At 41.7% G+C, this 16,373-nt stretch overlaps 1 protein-coding gene across 5 annotated transcripts in view; it reads right to left on the bottom strand.

Annotated features, from left to right (window-relative positions):
- The window catches only part of Naa35 (N-alpha-acetyltransferase 35, NatC auxiliary subunit), a 47,284-nt gene that overhangs the window by 15,118 nt on the left and 15,793 nt on the right, over nt 1–16,373 (bottom strand). For all 5 annotated transcript variants that reach the window (XM_057787013.1, XM_057787015.1, XM_057787012.1 and 2 more), the window contains 8 exons: nt 14,570–14,636; nt 14,439–14,482; nt 13,740–13,790; nt 13,068–13,151; nt 12,467–12,581; nt 9,258–9,436; nt 5,476–5,535; nt 4,085–4,191 (listed from right to left, as the gene is read on the bottom strand). In XM_057787013.1, coding sequence (XP_057642996.1) covers nt 4,085–4,191; nt 5,476–5,535; nt 9,258–9,436; nt 12,467–12,581; nt 13,068–13,151; nt 13,740–13,790; nt 14,439–14,482; nt 14,570–14,636 — 707 coding nt within the window. The remainder of the gene's footprint in view (nt 1–4,084; nt 4,192–5,475; nt 5,536–9,257; nt 9,437–12,466; nt 12,582–13,067; nt 13,152–13,739; nt 13,791–14,438; nt 14,483–14,569; nt 14,637–16,373) is intronic.

The following is a 16,373-nucleotide window of genomic DNA, read 5'->3' as shown; positions in this document are numbered from 1 at the left end:
CAGTACCTATCAACAGGTTTGACCAATGTGACACAATCTATTTGGTTCCTTAATTATTTTTAGAACAAAGAGGTTAAGAACTGCTGCTTCCAATGTATTTATGCAGTATAATTCACGAGGCCCAATCCAAAGAGTTGTTGGAGCCATCAGGAATTTCTCCTTTGTGCGCGCGTGCGGGGCATGCTCAATCACTCTTGCACACACACACATCACTGTCTCCAAAATGAGGGAAAGACCATGGAAGGTGAATTACCGGTCTTCACACACACACACACACACTTGCCTGATGACTATCTAATCACTTCTCAAAGGCCTCATGTTTCTAAGAACCATCACACACTGAGTTATAGTACTAGCTGAGATTCTTGGAGAAAGACAAGATACAAACATTTCACCCAAAACAGCAGCACTCATGTACAGAAAGGACAATGTAGCAGAACTTCTAAATTAAAAAAGAAAAGGGGAAATTAATAAGCACGATCAAACCAGGAAAAGGAGAATAAAGAAAATACACAGTAAGTGAAGAGGAATAGTAAGATACTTAACTGTTACAGTAAATATTGAAAAGGCTAATGTTTTTAATAAATCTGGACTAACAAGGGAAAAACACCGAACAAAGCATGAAAGCACATTTCTAAATAAGGTTATAAAAAGGTAAGCTTGTTGAAGAACCAGCCTACCTTAACCATTTTATAGTACAGACAAACTAGGTTCATTCCTGTTTATAATTACACCTGTTTCTCAAGGACTGGGCTATGCCCCACTGTCACCTACTCTATTCTGCTGTTCTAGAAATGGCCATCATGCCTTTGTTTCAGGGGGTCATTATGACTAACTTGTTATCCTCATGTTCTGCCCCTGTAACCCTGTCTATTTTGCCCACCAACCCCCCTCTCCCACCATTTCGAAATGCCCTACTCCTGAGCTGTATAAAGTTTGTCTTCTTCACAGCCAGGGCTGCTCTCTAAAATCCTAACTTGGGGTGAGACAGCTTTGGGGTGAGACAGCCCGCTGGCCGGTCTCAAGGGCAGCTCTAAAATAAAGCTTGCTTTAATCTAGTTGTGGAGTTGGTCATTCTCCTAGCAGTTTTCAGGTTTAACATTTGTATATAAAGGGATGTACACAATAAAAAACAAGACAAACATAAAGTAAGAAAGCAGGACTGATAGTTTTAGCATGAAATAGTGGCACTTCAGCTATAATCACTAAACACAGTGTAGGACAGACCACTGTCCTAGTTTAGAGCAGTGTTACATGGACAAAGCAGGCATGATTAACAATGCAAAGGGAATCTAGTAAAAAGCATTTGGTAGCTGAATCTCACTGAAAACTATTGCATACACACATACAGACACATCCATAAATTTGTATTTACATACTCTTTTGAATCAGGTGAATAAAGAGAGAGAAACCGAACAATTCAAATTTAATCAAAATGATGGATACCAACTGCATTAAAATAAGGATTTCTTTTGTATGTTATAAATATGAAAATCAGTCATGCTCCTAACCATCCAATACTAAAAGTCCCTGTTCAACATTCAAAGTCCAGGAGGCAGAGATGAAATGAAATCACGAACATAAATACTTGGAAACAGAAGGTGACAGCAGGAGGTCCCAGGGACACACAGGAGCCCATGAAGGGAAGGGAGAACAGGCAATGCTGGACGTCCCTCAATGACAGGATTTAATAGCCTAGGAGTGAAACATTTTAATCTTTAGCAAAGTGTAAACTCGTGGAAGAAGTTTTAGCAGACAGGAGGGCAACCTCTAGACTGCCAGACTTGTTTACCACCAGAAAGACAAGCAGAAAGCAAGCTGTCTCCTCTCAAAGGCAGATTTAAAGTGGCAGAGCAGTCTAAGGAAAAAGTACCTACAGTGTGCACTGCATGACTGATTTTCAAAAATCCACAGTGTGTTTAGATGTAGAGGAAAACCACCTTGATGAGGGTCAGAAGGATATAATGGGCAATTCTGAGGAAATCTGGCCAATAAATATTCTCTCAGGTCAATGCGAGGTTTATCATTTGTCAAAGAGGGCATTCAACAACTAGTACTGGTCATAATGCCCCAACGTGAACTTTCATTTCTTCCTACATCACAGTACTGCAATGTAGTACAGAAATTTAACAGTTTTTTAGAATGCAATCTCACTCTTAAAATTATACGAGGGGCTGGAGACATGGCTCAGCAGGTAAGAGAGCTTACTACGCAGGCATGAGAACCACATTGATTCAGAGCACCATATAAAAGGAGTCAGGCACTTTCCCAGTGTCAGGGTGGAAGTTTGGAGAAATAGACAGGAGGCTCTCTGGGCTTGCTGTCCACTAGCCTAGAAAGAAAATGGAGCGCTCCAGGTTCAGTGGGAGACTATCTCATGAGGATAGCACATAGAACAACAGAGGATGGAAAACACTCTACCTCTACACACACAGGTTTGTATACCTGCAGACATATATGCAACACATGCAAGTGTACACACATACACCCACATGTGCATGCACACATGCATACATACACACAAACAAGATTTTTAGTAGCTCTATTCCTTGGAGCATATTCCTAATTATGAAATGTTTGGCAGCTACTAAAAAAGTAGACAGAGTAATTTGGTACAGTCACGAAAAAGATGTTTTGTTTCTTTGGTCTTTTGAGATAGACTCAGTATGGTAGCTCAGGCTGACCTCAAACTTACTCAGTGGCATAGACTTGCTTTAAACTCAATACCCTGCATAGCCTTCCTTATGCTGGGATCAAAGGCATGTGCCACAGCTGGCAAGAATGAAAGAGTCCAAAAAAGCAACCCACAAAGAGATTTTCTATACCCTATTCAAGCACTGCATCACCAACTTTCTGAGTTGCCTATGGGACCAGTTTTCTTCCTTTTAAACGAGACACCCAATCACCCCATCTTCCCCCACTTACCACACACTTTACACAAGCACTCACGACACACGAGTGTCGTGCTATTCCATCTATCCTCCCCTTCACTCCTCCACTCAGTCTACAGATATTTACTGGGTGTCTACTGCATGCTAGTCTCCGGTGTCGCAGCTAGCATCAGTCAAAGCGTGTTATGACACAACAGTCACAACCACTGTCCCAGTGAGTGGAGTTTATGTCCTCACTGGGGCAATGGAGAGAGCAGCACAACAACACAGCAGGGCACTATAGAAGAGAAGCAGGGGACGAGGAATGAGGTGGGCTTTAAGACAGCACTCACCAATGAGACACTTAGCAGACTGAGGGGAGCAGGTGCAGAGCTTTGGGTCCCCATCCTTCACCCTTTATAAATCCCAGCAAGAGAAAACTCCCAAACAGCAAGAAAGTCAGTATGTCTGGGGGCAGAGTGAATAGCAAGAACAGGAAGGTGAGGCTGTAGAGCAGGAGATAGGACATGGATCTACCCCAGAGCACACAGGTCTTCTGGACTGAATTACAAGACCACTGCCTGTATGGTGACCATGAGGTGGAATGGTAGTTGTTATTTGCAGTCTCCCAGGAGGAAAGGCTGAGGTTGTAACCAACACTGTCTACAGAGCTTCCTTCGGGACTGAACAAACTCACATCCAGTGGCATGCATGCCGCCCGACTTCCTCTTCATGTCCTTCTTGCCTACAACACTGCTGGCTTATCCTGGTAATATCCTAAATATATTTACATGAATATTGATCTCAAGGTCTGTTTCCAGGAAACCCAAACACAGGAAAGCTACCAGTTTTACATGGCATGTGGCTTAATTTATTTTAACAAGTCATGGTGAGAATGCTGAAGCATTAATATTTCATGCATGAAAATACATGTCATATTCTCATGCTTTAAAAATGCTGGGTTCTCTGTACGAAATAATGACTCAGTTCTTCCCTTTCTGCTGGAAAAAAATAAGAAAGCCCTACTCATCTCTCAAAGCACCAGCTCAAACAGCTGCATGCCGGCATCCCAGGCTCTATGACAGGAGGGCAGTCTGAACAGCATTGACTGTCTATATGGTAGACCGGCACTAAGAGGTAAGGCCTCGGCTGTAAGGAGTACAGAGAAGCTGGTGTTCACAAGCACACAGTACAGCACCTCTAGTAACACTTACTTGGGAGAGAGCACCGGAGGACTGACAAAGGATCGAAGGGCGTCTTTCACCATGTCTTGCATGAGGTGAGTTCCAAAGACCTTTTTGTTATCCACGAGGAAAGTGGTCTTGAAACAAGGATGAGACATTAGTGTCACTACCGCTGCCATATGCAGCTGTCACCACTGAGACACACACAGACTACCTGTAATACTGCAGCATACAAAGGGACTAAATTTCAAAAACAGGTAGATACTTTATAAAATCAGTTTGTAAATCCTTTAAAATTTTTTTATGTGTCTGGCTATATGTCTGTGCACCACATGCATGCCTAGAGATCAGATGAGGTCGAGAGCTGCCTCACGGGTGCTGGGAATCCAAATCAGGTCCTTTGGAAAAGCAGTCACCTCTTAGCCACCAAGTCATCTCTGCAGCCCCCTAAATTAATACTTATATAATGTGCACTTTGAAACAGATTAAATAACACGTAAAAGTATAAATTTCTTTTTTTTTTTTTTTTTTTTTTGGTTTTTCAAGACAGGGTTTCTCTGTGGCTTTGGAGCCTGTCCTGGAACTAGCTCTGTAGACCAGGCTGGTCTCGAACTCACAGAGATCCGCCTGCCTCTGCCTCCCGAGTGCTGGGATTAAAGGCGTGCACCACCATCGCCCGGCAAAAGTATAAATTTCTTAAGTCAAGAACAACAGTGTTGAGCTGAAGGAGTCAACAGATTGAATTACAATAGACATATGAACATGTCTGAGCATATAACTGGAGGCCCAAGGTTGATACCAGGAATTCTCCTGGACCAGTTGCTCTTCTACCTGACTCACTGAGGCAGGGGCTCTAATCAAGCCCAGAGCTCATGACTATGGCTAGTGTTACCAGACAGCTTGCTCTGGGGACTCCCTGTCCCTACCTTCCAAGGCTAGAATTAGAGGCAGCCACCATACCCACCCAATAATCCTATGGGCTCAGTGATACAAGCTCTGGCTGTAAGCTTGTGCAGCAAGTACTTTAATCACAAGCCACATGTCTAGCCAAGTTTATTTAATTCAAAATGTTTCCAGTCTCCCTCAAAACATGTGATCTGTGAGTTACTGATGCGCATTTTAGTTCACAATATTTAAAATACTTCCCCCGGGTTACCTTCCTCTTCTTGAATACTACCTTGACTCTAACTGGTCAGAAAGCAAGTGCTCTTGCGTGATCTCACTTGTTAGAGAACTCCTGAGGCTTGTCTTATGACCAGCATAAGCCCTGAGTCAGTGTTTCAGTGAGCTGGGGACATAGCAGTGCGGCACTCACAGAGCAAGTGCAGGCCCAGACAAACAAAACAAGGCAGCGCCACCTAGGGGACACCTTTAACAGCAACTACATTTTGTTCATCCATCAATAAAAGAGTGAAACTTACTTGCAACAGAGATCTTGAAAGAACACATGGTGACTGTTCACTAAATTCACAGAAAAAATCCTAATAGATATAGAAAAAGCAGTATTGTTAATAGATTAAACAAAAGCAGTGGATGTTTGCATATAAAGTATAATTTTGTTTGGAAATAATATCCTATTAATGTTAAAATAAGATAAAGAATTAAAAGTCAGTTTTATAGAAAATGTTTAATTATACCAAGGGCTAACGACAGAGTCTGCAAACCCTTTTTCAAGATCTGACCAAAACACACACCCTCATTACATTTGTACACCAAGAAAACAATATCAACAGTAACTAGGTGATAATGAAACTTTAGCTATTATTTAAAAAAAGTAAATACTGGGGGTAAGGGGTTCAGTGGTCAAGAGAGCACATTCTCTGTGAGGGTCCAACCGTGTTTCTCGGTACATTCGGAGCTCACAACCACAACTGCTTACAACTCCAATTCCAGGGGGATCTGACACCTCTAGCCTTCAAGGACACATGCATTCATGTGTACATACCCACACACAGAAAACACATACACATAATTTAAAGTAATAAAAATAAATCTTAAAAAAAAGAACTATCAGTAATCAGACAACTGGTATTACTTAGGATGAAGACCAAGAAATATGGGTTTACATAAGAGAGAAAAGACAAGAAAATACACAAAACATTAATATTTAAAAACTGAGAGACAGTGGCTAGTTTATTATGTTTTTTCAACCTTTCCATTTTTATTATGTGTAAATTTTAATATTTGAAATGATTAAAGCTAGGCATGTGGACTTTGTAACGCCTATGAATTGCTGCAGACTGGCAGTGAGGACAAAAGAGATGTGTGTTCCCAGGAGATGTCACCATGGAAAGCAGGTATCACAGACAGCCTGTGGCTCCATTCAGCTTCCAAAGCAGAGTATGAATCTTCCAAGAACAGCACTCAGCAATATCAGAGATGGCATTAGAAAAGCCATCATAGCCCAAACCATCAGGGCAAAGCTGTAGTAATCAGGGACTCTGACATCCTCTCGCTGTGAACAGTGTCTAACATACATGACGGCAGAGGGAGGAGGGCACTCACCTAACTCCTGCCTACTTAGTTTTCTTTCTCTCCTTTAACTGGAATTCCCTCTAGTTATGACCCCTTGCTATAACATCCATGCAGTGCGTTAACTCCTTTTAGAGGAAACAAACCTGCACTCTCCAGTTACACCTGCTGTCTTCACACTCACTCTAGCTCCTTTACTGGCTTCTCTTCTTCAGTCTAAATTTTAAGTATGCTTTTCTTCAGCTACTTACACCCCAGACATCTTAGCTAGGTTTCTACTTCTGTGATGAAACACCAGGACCAAATGCAACTTGGGTAGGAAAGGGTTTATTTGGCTTCATATGCTTTCACTTCACTCTGCATCACTGAAGCAAGTCAGGCCAGGAACGCAAACAGGGCAGGAACCTGGAGGCAGGAGCTGATACTGAGACCATGTAAGGGTGCTGTTTATTGGCTTGCTCCTCATCGCTTGTTCAGCCTGCTTTCTTATAGAACCCAAGGTCTCCAGTCCAGGGAAGGCACAATGAAGAATGGGCTGGGCTCTCCTCCATCAATCACTAATTAAAATGTCCTACAGCTGGATCTTGTGGAGGCATTTTCTCAGCTGAGGTCCTTCTTTTCAGACGACGTCAGCTTGTGTCAAGTAGACACAGTGAGCATGTGCATATCTGCATGCTGTACTGAGCATGCTACCAAAGCCTATCTTCTGTGTCTGTGAGGGCAATGGACATATATCCTTAAACGTAAAACTGACATTCACTAGACACACTGTTTTGGTGTGGAATATCCCTTTACACTATGTGAAGATATGTCACTGTGATTGGTTTAATAAAAACCTAAACAGTCAGTAGGTAGCAAAGATTTTTAGGGCAGAGAGAATGCTGGGAAGAAGGGTAGAGAAGCCATGAGATGCAGAGCGAGCAGGATGGGCAATGCAGAGATGAGATAATAAAGAAAAGCAGAAAATAAATTAATAGAAATGGGTTAATTTAAGTTGTAAAACTAGTTAGAAACAAACCTAGGCTATCGCCTGAGTGTTCATCATTAACAAAAAGTCTCTCTGTGGATATCTGGGAGCTGGTAGGCAGGACAGAAAAATCAGTCTCAGCTGTTTAGTGGCTGAATGGCATTTATTTTACTCATCTCATAGAATGGACAGTCACCACTAAAAATTTAATATTTCACGTTTCTCAAGTCATAAATAGTGCAACAAATATACTCTAATGTGTGTATGTGTAGGTGTGTGCATGTGAGCACACAGCTGTAAATGCATGTGAAGGACAGACGTCAGTCAATATTCGGTCTCTTCATTGATAGTTCCCTGAAGCATAGCTAATAAAAACTCAAGACAGAGAAATTGTAGTTCAACCTCAAGATCCAAAAAGCAAACAGTCAGTTACTGGCTCTTACCTCTACTTCAGTCCAAAAATGGCGATCCTGCCTCCAGGAATCTCAGAATGGAACTGAGACTGAGTCTGCTCCCATTTTATAATCCTCTCTAGGGCTGGGATTAAAGGTGTGCACCACTGGGATTAAAGGCATGCACCACCCGGTTTCTATGGCAAACTAGTGTGGCTACTGGGATAAAGGTGTGTGTTATTGCGGCCTGGTCTGTAAGGCTGGCCAGTGTGGCTGTTTTACACTCTGACTTCAGGCAGGCTTTATTTACTAAAATAAAAATGAAATGCCACTACAGCTCTCCATCTTACTGAAATAGGGTCTCTCACTGAGCCTGGAGCTATACCTGTCAATCTAGTTTGTTTTCCTTACACGTAACTACGCCTTGCCACCTGACACTTATCTGAACCTCGACAATGGCAGACCTGCGCACAGCAGACACAGACTGTTAGCCTTTCCCTCCCTCTCTTCCTATCCACACTGCCCACCACGCACTGCCTGACACCTTTCAGAGAGGCATCTGTCCTCTCTTACTATGTGCTCTTAACACAGCCCCAGCAGCCCAGGCCTGGCTCCCCCAGCTCCCTCTACTGACAAGGCAAATCAGTCCCTAAGGATGGAAGAAAACTAAGGAGTTACCCTGCTGTGCCAGTATGTCACTAGGGATGAGTCACATTTGACCCAAGAACAGACAGTATAATGATGGTTGAAAGTTAAATTAATGGTAACTATTTTAATGTGTATGAAAAAGATCAATAAGTAACTATTGGGAAACCTGCAAAACTAGGAAATTGTGAGTATCAGGTCTAAGTATTAAGGAAAAAAATCTGACTTATGTATACCAGAGCACTGCAGAAATGTATGGGAAGCATTTGTTGTGTAATAGTCTCAAAACAGACCTTTCCTTCGCTTATTGTTTTGCCTTGAGCTAAGGTCTTATTACATAGCCCAGGCTAGCCCAAGACCCAAGCTTCTTCTGCTTCAGTGTCCCTGGGATTAGAGCCACTCACCACCGAGATTTTAGTTTTGTTCGGCTTCCAATTAGAAAGATGTTCTCACTCAACAAAGACAGTACATGTTGTATAGGTTTACATAAAAAGGTTTCATCTTTGTACTATCTGTTATAAAGGCAAAATAATGAAAATGACCTAAAGTCTTAAGTTTAGCTTATCAATTTCTAAAAATGTCTCAAATCCTTACGAAAATTAACTGTGTTCTGTGTGTGCATACGCACTCTACCCCAAAGCTACTTACTGTTCTGTCAGTCTGTCTCTAGAGTGGCAAACTATCCTCTTACTTCACCCAAAGCTCCAGAATATAGTTTTATACTTACCAGAATACAATGTAAATTTGGTAAGGTCACAACTTCACAGACTGTTTTTATTCTGTCTATTAATCTTGAGAAATAGTTGACCATTTCTTCTCTTTTAATTATTTTTGCATAGCGAGGGAAGGTGGGTGGAAGTAGTCTCTGGTTAACGAGGGGCTCAAAACCCATCATAATGGGATGGTCTATAGAAGAAAGAGGAAAGTAGTATTTCCAGTATCTTTCTGGATTTTAAAATGAAAACTATTAAATATAAAACAAAAAAGCCCAAATTTTAAAGCCATTTCCAAATTCTAATCACAAAAGTATAATAAATTTTATAATTTACAACTAACTTATGTATCCATATATAAATTTGAATGAGATTTAGTAACATCAAATTGTATTTCCTAGCTACATGAAGGTGGTAGATATTAGAGCCAAAGACTATAGCAGCAGGCATTCAACAAAGGCCAGGGATAACAGCTGAGTCTGATCTCCAGTCTGAGAGCAGACCTAACATCTAGAGCTGCCTGGAGGGTCACCAATAAGTGACTAGCTAACCAGTTCTAAGTCCAACGGCCCCCCTGAAACAACAGACTTTCCAGAATACAACACTGTATGACCTGCATCTTGACAAATATGACTATACATGTTTTTTATACATCTTATATAACATCTCTTTCTTGGCAGTAACTTACATGAATCATCCTTATACGAGACCAAGACAAGAGCAGACTCTCGGATGAAAACCTTAGCCCACAAGCTTTCTTCTGAGCTGTTCAGTGGGCATTTCTACTTGGCATCCCACATCTCAAAAGGCAATTTCATGCACCGTGTTTCTCCTAATCGTACCCTCTCAGACAAGAGGAGCTTCGCCTTCAATGCTTCACCTAGTTTCCACTTCAATCAGTTAACTCTTAAGGATCCTAATGCCTATTGCCACTTCTCTTGCTTCACTCTGACACTAACTATGTAGGACCGCTCCTTCACTAAAGTAATCTTATGCATGCACCGCCATCTCAATTTTCTATGTGCAATACAGTCTTTTTCTATCACAAAAGCCTAAAAAATGTGTGTGTATGTATGTATATATGGATGGATGGATGGATGGATGGAGGGATGTGTGCCTGCAAGAATTTATGTGAATCATGTGCATTCAGGAGCATGAAGTTTAAAGACTGACCCCTGGAACTGGAGTTACAGGCAGTTGTGAGCCACCATACAGGTGCTGGGAATCAAACCCAGATCCTCTGCAAAAGCAGTCAGCACTCTCAACCTCTGACATCTCTCCAATCTCCCAGCTGTCCCAAGTTTTGCTCATTCCCCCTTCTGTACAAGTGTCCTAAGGGATCACTGGAAAGAGGTCAGTGGTTTCCTGAGACTGAACAGAAAAATCAAGATAGCTCTCTGGCTCTATGAGGGCTGTTTTTTTGTTTGTTTCAGTATGTATCCATGTTTTGTCTGCAAATATGCCTGTGCGCTACGTGTGTCCATTGCCCATGGAGTTCAGAAGAGGGACATCAGATCCCCAGGACCAGAGATACAGAGAGTTGTGAGCTGCTATGTAGGTGCGAGTAGTCAAACCCAGCCCTCTGGAAGAGCCACTAGTGCTCTTAATTGCTGAGCCATCTCTCCAGCCCTAGGACAGCTGTTTCACAAATCCATTGTATCTAAAAAGATTACATACATAAATCCCATTCCCAACTATATTCATTGTCTTTATCATTTTAAGTGGGGAAAAAAAAGCTTTGCTCCCATTTATAATTAACTTAGGCAAGTTACATTTTGCTGGGTGGTAGTGGCACACGCCTTTAATCCCAGCACTCAGGAGGCAGAGGCAGGTGGATCTATATTAGTTCATGGCCAGCCTGGTCTAAACAGTGAGTTCCAGGATAGCCAGGACTACACAGAAAAACCGCATCTTGTAAAAACTAAAGAACAACGATAAAAAGTTAAGATGAGAACTGGGTGAGAGAGCTCTGTGGCAGAGTGCTTGATTAGCACACACGAGGCAGCATAAACTGAACCTGGGACTCGGTGAGACACCTGCAAGCCCAGCACTTGAAGGCTGAGGCAGGAGAAACTGGCAGTACCCTCACTCACTCTCACAATATTAAACTAAGTCTGAAATTATCAAGGAATGCTCTTACGTTCTTTATACATAGATGTTTAGGCCTCCTACAAGCAGGCAACTCAATAAGTAATAGATACTGTCCCAGTGTCAGCCGTCCCTACCGCAGTGAGAAAGAACACTGAGAGCAGCACCTGACGAGGTGAGAAAGGCTCATTTGGCTCACAACCGCAGGCCACAGTCCATCACTGTAGGGAACTCAAGGCAGCAGAAACCTGGTGCAGCTGCCATATCCACAGCAGAGGGCAGAGAGAATAAAATGCATGCAAGTTTGCTCTCAGGCCCCTTTCTCCACCCTCCATGATTCAGGACCCAGCCTAGGGAATGGTGGTACCCGCAGTGATAGTGAATATATCCACCTCGAAACAACGAAGAAAATTCCCCAGAACATGCCCAGAAGAAAATTATGAACACAGAATTTCTGTAATCACAAGTAAGCTACCTTAACATGTTAGAGTCATTTTATAAACATTTCCAGAATTAGATCATAATGTGTTTCAGAGTTGTGGATATTTTACACCTCAATAATCTCACGAATACAAAAACCATCCCATGAGTTTTAGGGATAATCGGTGTTGCTTTACACTCTAAAATGTTGACCCACTAGGGAATTTTACAGCAGAGATACACTGTTCCTGCTAAAGCTCATTTAACATACAAAATATGAATGGTACCAACATGTCAAGCACTCTATTCCTAAAACTCTTCAGAGTCTCATGCACAAGTATAGTGTAGTGTGAAGACAGGCAGCCGTGAGTACCATGAACCTCAGGAATACGAGACTATGTAACGACTGTAATGGGTTTCTCAAAGAAATAAAGGAGATGATGAAAAAGCAAGTTACTGCTGGCATCTATAGTAAAAACAAAAGACAGGGTACATATAGAGTCCAACAGTAAGGTACAAGAAAGATATGGCCAAGTTCCACCAACTGTTTTTAATCTAGACTAAATCAACAAAGCAGCCTAAAGCACTCTTAAGTATTAAGAGGAAACACCCCAAAGTTGAAGCAAACTGACTTAAATGAAAGTCGGGGCAAACTATATTGCATGTTTTGCTATGTAGTAAGAAAATACAAGTAAGAGTAAACATGGAGAATTACCTCCTTTGGTAGTGCCATTCTGGGCCTGGATGCCATGATGCAATGAAGTGTGGATGGCAGAAAGAAGGTCTGCTGCTTGGACCATTAGTTTCTGAGCCTCTGCAACAGCACTGGTCTAGCAAACAAATCACCAAAAACACACTTTAACACATAGGGAGAGGTCCTACAATAGCGCTGAGATCCGTGCACACTGCAGTACACGGATCCTCACAAATTATTCACTTAATGCATGATGCCCAAATTCTGACAGGATACAAAGCATTTTCCCCTCAAATCTGTATCTTATGATATGATAAAAATGAAATGGTAAATATGTCTGTTTATGACCAGAGATACAGTCAACTGTAACAAGGAAAAAAAAATCCCAACATTATACAGTCATTTACAAATATGGGGTGGAGGGAATCCAGGAAAAAAAGACTGACCTGAATCAATATTATCTATCCATAAGACATTTCAGTGTGTGAAAGACAGAACTGTAAAGCAATAATAACTTCTAACTAAAGAAAACGACGGCTGTGGTGCAAGCGCAGCAAGGGCAGAGAACTGTGAGAGCAGGGAGGACACTGTCCAAAACCGACCAATCATGGCATCCTCTTACCTCTTTCTTAGTAAAGGCTATGAGCACTGTCAGCAGCACGCGTGTGAACTTCACTCTGCTGAATGCTGCCAAGCACTGCTGGTGCTGTAAAGACAGAGTGTGGTGAGGAGCAGGGCCTGCAAAGGCCCAGTTGCAGAGGCTGATTGTAGCACTGCAACTCCTAACCTGTGTCAGTAAAGCATTACAGTAAAAGGGGCTCTCCTTGGCTTTTTAAATGCCCCAAAACAAGCCACCAAAAACTAGTAAACAAAGCCTCCTCCTCTGAAACAGGAAAGAAACTACACTGTACGCATCAGCAACAGGACTGACTTTAATCCAAAGTCAGAACGAGGCCATTATCTCAAAAACATGAATTTAGCAGTTATAAAAGGGTTGAAAGTTTCAGCAACTTTTGATATAGAAATTTTTGATTTTGCTAAGTTTTGAAACATCTAAAAGTAATCTTTTATTCTAGTTCCCACTTCCCAGAAATTCTGAAGTTTTGAAACAACATATTCAAAAGAGCTGTATTACCATTCTATAGATAACAACACAAGAGGAATTAAGTCCTCGGCAGTGTCCAGTTAAAGAAATACTGTAAGGAGACTTCCATCAATGGCAATGCAGTTCAGAGAACTACAGCATTAAAGATGGGCTTTCCTGACATTCTCTAGAGAAAATAAAGGCAGTTACTTCTAGTTCAACTTCTGGATCTCTCTCTTCTCCTTGTCGACTTCGAGTACTCTAAAATTAAAAAATAAAATAAATTAAGACAAATACAACCCTAGAGAAGTCAAGAAAAAGTTAATCTACTGAGAATACACAAAAATCTATGTTCACAAAAAATATCTGAAAGATAGAAAAAGGTTGTGTCCAGTACTTCCCTTTTTCCTATGGATGTTTTATGCAGGTATTTGTATACAGATTAGAAAGATTGTGAAAAGAAGCAGGTATTAAAACAATACATATAGCAGAAGCAAAGTACATGGCCACAATGCGACCGCCTTTTTAAAAGTCCTAGCACCTGGAAGGCAGAAGCAGAGTGACTGATCTCTGAGTTCAAGGGCAGCCTGGTCTACAGAGTAAGATTCGAAACCCTGTCTCAAAAACAAAACAAAAAACACAACCACATACACACACACTTCTGAAGATTTCAAAACCAATTCACAACAAAAATCACTATCACCATTAAAAATCCTATCACTTTTAAAAAGAGCCTGGCTGATCCTGATGGTGCATACCTTTAACCCTAGCACCAAGGAGGCAAAGGCAAGCAGGGTGAAGTGAGTTCAAACCCAGCCTGGTCTACATACTAACTTCCAGGCGAGGCTACAGAGTTAAACTTTGTCTCAAAAAACAAAACAAGTCCTAAACAAAGCAAGGAAAACACACCTTCACTCTCCTTTGCATATCATCTTCCACGTCTTTCAGCATTCCTAGAATGAGAAACAAAGTTTTAAAACAAATCAGCATGCAAAACACACAAATTATTGTTGTGAATTATCTCTGTAAATGGTTTATACCTGTAACTCGAAGATCTGTCACACTGTTGGCCATTTTAAATCCATATGTCATTGACTGGAAATCTTCCTATATAAAAAAGAATTAATTAAGCTCTTGGATAGCAGCAACCGTATATTTCTAACAAAATGACCAGTTACTTATAAAGAAATAGCATGCTATTCAGCATGTCTCAATATTGCCATTATACAGCTAGCCTTCCTTGCAACAACTAGTCACCTTGACATTACTGCTGTTCTCTGTCCTGGGCTTTATCTGCTTGTTAGTGGTCTAGAGGTTAAGCATTCTCAAGTAGCATTACTCAAAGAAAACAGCAAATGTACATTTTATAGGCCATGGTTTAAAAATATAAAAACAACAAACAAAAAACAAGTTGGCAGTGGTGGCACACACCTTTAATCCCGGAACCTGGGAGGCAGACAGGAGAATGTGAGTTTGAGGCTAGCCTGGCCTACAGACGCAGTTCCAAGATAGCCAAGGCTACAAAGAGAAACCCTGTCTCAAAAAGACAAAACAAAAAACCAAAAATCAAACCAAAGCATGGTTCTCCAGCCACTCCCGTGCCCCATAAATTTCACCGCTAAGACAGGGAATTCATTGGGTTTACTCTGAAGAATGAATTTAACATTATCTTGTATGGTATTTCCCCCGTATTATAAAATTCTACAAATACATACAATTCTAGGATGCTTAGTAAAAACAATGAGCACTGAATTCAACCGAGTATCATGTAAGGAAAGAGACAAAACACAAACCACAGATCCAAGTAGTGATATGCACATGTCTGGGTCTTCTAAAGACCCCAGGTGCGGTTTCAGAGGGTCAGTGTACCCCCTTTATTTCTTTGGACCTTTACTTCTCAAGTCTTAAGTACCCAAGAGGAGCCTGAGGATGTGACCTGCAAGTTAACCTAATTCCTTCTCATCTCTCTCTAGTTCATCTCTGTATACCAGACACTTCCACCACTTGCTACAATTGTCCCTGATATAATTTTTTTGGGGGGTGATGGTGGTGGCAGGGACAACACACACTACTTAGCGCTGGTTGTCCTGGAACTCAGAGAGAGTGCTGGGACAAAGGTGTGCACCACCATCTATGGACTAGTGCTTGTGATGTGTTCAACCACCAAATGTCAAAGGGACTCCTACACAAGTCAGAATATGCCACTTGCCCCCATATCAAAGTCCTTACCTGGTTTCATACCTCACAGTAACCTTTGTGCATGCTGGCACCACTCTCAGAGTATGTCTTTAAGACTCTTCAAGGCCCACCCTAACTATATTCCAGCTCACAGCGTCAGTCCTCAGCTGGCATTTCTCTCTTAACACGCTTGCATGTCCCCTTAGCCACAGAGCTTCTCACCACACAACATTCCACATGTGCTTACTTATGTATTAACTACTTTGTCCCAAAGAATATATTCACGAAACTAGAATCCCCTGCTTCATCTTCAGGGCTTAGCACAGGGTTTGGCACGTAAGTGCTTACTGCTCAATGTGCACTAAAGAATGATTTTGTGCTGGGTGTTTTTTGTCAACTTGACACAAAGCTAGAAGGATGTGAGTAGGAAGAGGGAATCTTAATGCCTAGGTTAGTGAACTACACAGGAGGCCCAGCCCTATGTGCGGTCGTCCTTGGGCAGGAGGTCCCAGGCTGCAGAAGCAGTTAGCAGCAGCACTCCTCCCTGGCTTCTGCTTTAGTTCCTGTTTCCAGGTTCCCGCCTTTCTTGAGTTCTTCCCCTGATTCCTTAAGCGCTGGCTAGTTTATTGTCAACTCAACACAGTAGACTTACTTGGGAAGAGGGAC

The sequence above is a fragment of the Chionomys nivalis genome, chromosome 13, assembly GCF_950005125.1.
Source record: "Chionomys nivalis chromosome 13, mChiNiv1.1, whole genome shotgun sequence".
Taxonomy (NCBI): Eukaryota; Metazoa; Chordata; class Mammalia; order Rodentia; family Cricetidae; genus Chionomys; species Chionomys nivalis.
The sequence above is the reverse complement of the archived record's forward strand: the minus strand, read 5'-3'. Positions and strand labels throughout refer to the sequence as shown.